The 6,140-nt window shown below is 28.5% G+C and overlaps 1 protein-coding gene across 1 annotated transcript; it reads left to right on the top strand.

The window, feature by feature from the left end:
- Positions 1-3,273: 3,273 nt before the first annotated feature.
- LOC111683512 lies at positions 3,274-3,911 on the top strand. The gene is made up of 3 exons (XM_023445591.2): positions 3,274-3,400; positions 3,472-3,648; positions 3,705-3,911. The coding sequence occupies exons 1-3, from the start codon at positions 3,352-3,354 to the stop codon at positions 3,809-3,811; spliced, it is 333 nt and encodes a 110-aa protein (XP_023301359.2). The 5' UTR covers positions 3,274-3,351; the 3' UTR covers positions 3,812-3,911.
- Positions 3,912-6,140: the final 2,229 nt, after the last annotated feature.

The raw sequence follows: 6,140 nt of genomic DNA, 5'->3' as shown, positions 1-6,140 counted from the left end.
TGCGTTTCATGTCGAATTGTTATCAATTATTTTTTTGTCGCCAATCACCATTAATAATTCGTAATGAATTTAAATTTTCAGTGAGAAATATTATAAATATTTTTAATATTGCTATTTTATCTCTTTCGGATGGGAAAATGTTTTACAGTAATCCCTTCGTTACGTTGATAGATCTCAAACAAGAAAGCAAGGCAAATTTTCAAATACTATAAACTTTATTTGATTATTTTTTTATTTTAAATATTTTTTTTAATTTTCTATAAAATTTTTCAGGTTTGTATATGCTATTTTCGTTATTGATTATGGATTACAAAGTTTTACTTTTTCAATATTTATATGTATTCGGAAATATCAGGGGATTACTGTTTGATTACTATTTCCTTCCTAAACAAAAAAAACTTTGTTGTTGTTTATTTAATTATATTAAATATTTATTCAAATGTTTTTCTATAGGTAGACTGATTTTAATTAAATGGATTTGTTTTAGAATATTTTTTGTATATTTTATCTGTGCTGCATATAAAAAACGTAATTAACCCTTTACGGCGGTTGAGTTGTCTATAGTCTAGACTTTATATTCTAGTCTATAGGCTACTCCATAGTTTAGTATATAGTCTAGTCTATAGTCTAGTCTATAGTCTAGTCTATAGTCTAGTCTATAGTCTAGTCTATAGTCTAGTCTATAGTCTAGTCTATAGTCTAGTCTATAGTCTAGTCTATAGTCTAGTCTATAGTCTAGTCTATAGTCTAGTCTATAGTCTAGTCTATAGTCTAGTCTATAGTCTAGTCTATAGTCTAGTCTATAGTCTAGTCTATAGTCTAGTCTATAGTCTAGTCTATAGTCTAGTCTATAGTCTAGTCTATAGACTAGTCTATAGTCTAGTCTATAGTCTAGTCTATAGTCTAGTCTATAGTCTAGTCTATAGTCTAGTCCATAGTCTATAGTCTAGTCTATAGTCTAGTCTACAGTCTAGTCTATAGTCTAGTCCAATCTATAGTATGTTCTATAGTCTAGTCTGTAGTCTATAGTCTAATCTATAGTCTAGTCTATACTCTAGTCTATAGTTTAGTCTATAGTCTAGGCTATAGTCTAGTCTATAGTTTAGTCTATAGTCTAGTCTATAGTTTAATCTATAGTTTAGTCTATAGTCTAGGTTATAGTCTAGTCTATAGTTTAGTCTATAGTCTAGGCTATAGTCTAGTCTATAGTTTAGTCTATATTCTAGTCTATAGTCAAGTCTATAGTATATAGTCTAGTGTATAGTCTAGTCTATAGTCTAGTCTATAGTTTAGTCTATAGTCTAGTCTATAGTCTAGTGTTCTAGTCTATAGTCTAGTCTATAGTCTAGTAAATAGTCCAGTCTATAGTCTAGTCTATAATAGAGTCTATAGTCTAGTCTATAGTCTAGTCTATAGTCTAGTCTATAGGCTAGTCTATAGTCTAGTCTATAGTCTAGTCTATAGTCTAGTCTATAATCTAGTCTATAGTCTAGTCTATAGTTTAGTCTATAGTTTTGTCTATAGTCTAGGCTATAGTATAGTCTATTCTATAGTTTAGTCTATAGTTTAGTCTATAGTCTAGGCTATAGTCTAGTCTATAGTTTAGTCTATAGTCTAGTCTATAGTTAAGTCTATAGTCTAGGCTATAGTCTAGTCTATAGTCCAGTTTATAGTCTAGTCTATATTTCAGGCTATAGACCAAGCTATTGTCTAGTCTATAGTCTAGCCTATTGTATGATCTCGTCTATAGTCAAGTCTCTAGTCTATAGTCTTGTATATAATCTAGTCAATAGTCTAGTCTATAGTCTAGTAAATAGTCTAGTCAATAGTCTAGTCTATAGTCTAGTCTATAATCAAGTCTATAGTCTAGCCTATAGTTTAGTCTATAGTTTAGTCTATAGTCTAGCCTATAGTCTAGGCTATAGTCTAGGCTATAGTCTAGTCTATAGTTTAGTCTATAGTCTAGGCTATAGTCTAGTCTATAGTCCAGTTTATAGTCTAGTCTATATTTCAGGCTATAGACCAAGCTATTGTCTAGTCTATAGTCTAGTCTATTGTATAATCTCGTCTATAGTCAAGTCTATAGTCTAGTCTATAGTCTAGTCTATAGTCTAGTCTATAGTCTAGTCTATAGTCTAGTCTATAGTCCAGTCTATAGTCTAGTCTATAGTCTAGTCTACAGTCTAGTCTATAGTCTAGTCTATTGTCTAGTATATAGTCTAGTCTATAGTCTAGTCTATAGTCTAGGCTATAGTCTAGTCTATAGTTTAGTCTATAGTTTAGTCTATAGTTTAGTCTATAGTCTAGTCTATAGTCTAGTCGATAGTCCAGTTTATAGTCTAGTCTATATTCCAGTAGTCCATGCTATTGTCTAGTCTATAGTCTAGCCTATAGTATAGTCTCGTCTATAGTCTAGTCTATATTCTAGTCTATATAGTAGTCTGTAGTCTAGTCTATAGTTTGATCTATAATATAGTCTAGTTCAAAGCCTCGTCTAGTCTATAATCTAGTCCATACACCCACCCCACTAAAGTTGTGTAGAGTATAATGAATACGCCATCATTTGCGTGTTTATAAAATTATTAAATAATGACGTATTTAAAAATATCTAAAGTTTGTGCAAAATAAATTTACTAAAAATGTTTTTTTTTTTTTTTTTTTTCAAAATAACTGTTTTCATTTCCACACATGAATCAAGCGTTCGAATACTTTTGATTATTTACTAACATTTGTTTAATGTAGTTGTTTTTGTTGCGACAATTTGTTTTGATAGTGGAGCAACGTAACTGATAATGGAAATTGTCTAGCATTTAGACAAATTGAGTGGAACAAGAAAGAATCATATTCGTAATTAAATAAATATAAATGATAACAAATTATCACCTAAGTATTTTGGTAAAATACACTTAAAGAAAAATGGCACATAAATTAGAAAATTATGTGTTTGGTATAAAATAAGAATAGTATAAAATTAAATAAGGAAGTGAAGTTCTTTGTTATTTAAGGTTAACTTTGAAACGGAGACAAATTATTATTCGGACCAAATGTGTGAAAGCTTTTATTTCTGATTGATTTTCACAATCTCTATATTTGTGTTTAAACTATTAGCAAACGGAAACCTCAAGAAACAAATATTCTCAGTGTATCAATTTTATTTTCTTATCTAAATAAAAAACATTTGTATTAATATTTGAGTAAACCTATTTGAGCCATATTTAAAAAAAGGTACTCAAACCTAATGGTTAATGTTTTTTTTTTTTTTTTTGACTTTAGTTTTCATTTCGAGTTCAATTAGTAAAACGGTAAAATTATTACTCTTCACAGAACTATTCAAAAATTTAAATCGATATTATGATTTTGCCACACATAATAAAATATTTACTTTTAAGTCTTATAGCGGGTAAAACATATCTTTTGAATAGAAAACAAAATCTTAATTATTACGTCTTCAAAAAATCTACACAATTTCAGTAATATTTTATCAAAATCTTACCGCGGCAATATCGATAAAATGTGGTCTTGAAGCCAACTGCACAATAACGGCAGATAGTGAAATTTGTATACTGGAAGATACTAAAGATGACGTTTGTATACGTAAATATCCTAGTAAATGTCATATGGATATAGTTGCCTGTAAACTGGGGAAAAGTATATAATTTTCTAAATTTCTTATATACGAATTTTACATTTATTTTCTATTTTAGATTTTACTGATTTCAGCGCAGAGTATTGTACCATGGATACTTTTATCTGCGAAGAGGGTTACGAACGCTGGACTATATTTTTTGGTCATGAAAATCTAATTAAATAATAATAAAATAAGGTTAATCAATCATTATTATAAACTAAAAATTAAACAAAAAATAATATATTTTTAAAAATATGCACGCAACATACCTGCTCATCATGGAGTATTCCCACTTTCACTTAATACTTTTTGATTTTCTGTTTTGTAAGAATTTTAATAATTCTTTGAATTTTTTTTAGACACTTTTTGTATAAAAGCTGTAATTTGGCCTTAATTTAAGTTTAGTTTGTTTTAAGTTTTTGAACCTTAAAGTATTAGACAAGTGTTATTTCTTTAAATGTGTGTTTTTTTGTAATAAGTCAACATGTCAAATATTCTTAGTAGCATATATTTTCTATTATTTATCGGTGTAGGCTTAGGAGGTAAGGAAATTACGGATATAAAAAAGAGTATCACACCATCAAAACATTTGGTTCAATTATAGTCCGGACTATTAACTCTTTTAGAGGGTAACTAATTTCTAAGACTATTTTAATAGGACTAATTAATTAGCAGTCTTATTTATAATCTAGTATGTAGTGTAGCATGTAGTTTAGTCTAGTACATAATCTAATCTATAGTCTAGTCTATAGTCTAGTCTTAAGTGTACTCTATAGTCTAGTCTTAAGTGTCCTCTATAGTCTAGTCTATAGTCTAGTCTTAAGTGTCCTCTATAGTCTAGTCTATAGCCTAGTCCATAGTCTTGTCTATAGTCTAGTCTAAAGTCAAGTATATAGTCTAGTCAATAATCTAACCTATAGTCTAGTCTATAGTTTATTCTATAGACTAGTCTATAGTCTATAGTCTAGTCTATAGTCTAGTCTATAGCCTAGTCCATAGTCTTGCCTATAGTCTAGCCTATAGTCTAGTCTATAGTCCATTCTAGTCCGTTGTGTGGTCTAAAGTCTACTCTAAAGTCAAGTCTAATGGTCGAATCTATAGTCTAATATATCTAGACTAGTTTAGATTATAGACTAGTCTATAGTCTACTCTATAGTCTAGATTATAGTTTAGTCTATAGTCTAGTCTTAAGTGTAGTCTATCGTCTAGTCTATCGTCTAATCTATAGTCTAGTCTATAGTCTAGTCTATAGTCTAGTCTATAGTCTAGTCTAGTCTAGTCTATCGTCTAGTCTATCGTCTAGTCTATCGTCTAGTCTATCGTCTAGTCTATCGTCTAGTCTATGGTCTAGTCTATAGTCTAGTCTATAGTCTAGTTTATAGTCTAATCTATAGTCTAGTCTATAGTCTAGTCTATAGTCTTGTCTATAGTCTAGCCTATAGTCTAGTCTATAGTCTAGTCTATAGTCTAGTCTATAGTCTAGTCTATAGTCTAGTCTATAGTCTAGTCTATAGTCTAGTCTATAGTCTAGTCTATAGTCTAGTCTATAGTCTAGTCTATAGTCTATAGTCTAGTCTATAGTCTAGTCTATAGACCATAGACTGGACTATAGTCTATGGTCTAGTCTGTAGTCTAGTTTATAGTCTAGTCTATTGGCTAGTCTACAGTCTAGTAAATAGTTTGGTTAATAGAAAAATAAGTCAACTAAGTCTTGTGGATTGCATTGAATATAACCTAATATAAATACTTTAAAGGAGTGGTAAATCATCAGCTGTGATTCCCCCATATTTCTTTAGAAGTTTTTAATAATAAGTTAATTCTTTTAAATTTAAACCAGTTTACTTAATTATATTCTAAAATAATTTAATTGTTCATAATCTTTTTATGTCACTTATATTTATATAATTTAATAATTTATAAATATATATGTATGTTTGATTAATTAATATATAGTTTTGTAAAATTAATCCTATAAACATTTCTACAATTTATTTGCATAAAGTTTTAAGAATTACAGACATAAATATTAATTTTGTTTTTAAAAAAAATTTATTAAATATTCAAATCAACAACATTAAACTAAAGTTAAGAAACGTCATGGATCTTCTAATTCGAATATTATTTAACTTTATGAAACGCAGTAGTTTTTTAGTGTTTAATAAATAAACATTAGTTGGAATTGAAAACATATTTATATATAATTTTTTGTAAAAATCACTTAATTTAAATACATATTAATAAGAAAGTTTGTATGAAATCATCTTATAATAATTAAGCTGTCTGTTGTTTTTAAGTACCATTAAGAAATCAACTTCAAACTATTAACCCTTAATTGGTTTAAGCTATATGTTCTTGACAACTTGAATCTAAGGCAATGCTCAAGGATGAATGTCTTTAGGTATATTACATCTATCTATCTATCTATCTATCTATCTATCTATCTATCTATCTATCTATCTATCTATCTATCTATCTATCTATCTATCTATCTATCTATCTATCTATATATCTA

Source organism: Lucilia cuprina, chromosome 5 (genome assembly GCF_022045245.1).
Source record: "Lucilia cuprina isolate Lc7/37 chromosome 5, ASM2204524v1, whole genome shotgun sequence".
Classification (NCBI taxonomy): Eukaryota; Metazoa; Arthropoda; class Insecta; order Diptera; family Calliphoridae; genus Lucilia; species Lucilia cuprina.
This window is presented reverse-complemented; position numbering and strand designations above follow the sequence as displayed.

Bases quoted from the DNA above. Each gene is read 5' to 3' on its own strand.
- LOC111683512 (XM_023445591.2), top strand. From the start codon at position 3,352: ATGATTTTGCCACACATAATAAAATATTTACTTTTAAGTCTTATAGCG. The intron at 3,401-3,471 runs GTAAAACATATC...ACACAATTTCAG, and splicing joins ACTTTTAAGTCTTATAGCGG to TAATATTTTATCAAAATCTT. The intron at 3,649-3,704 runs GTATATAATTTT...TTTCTATTTTAG, and splicing joins TGCCTGTAAACTGGGGAAAA to ATTTTACTGATTTCAGCGCA.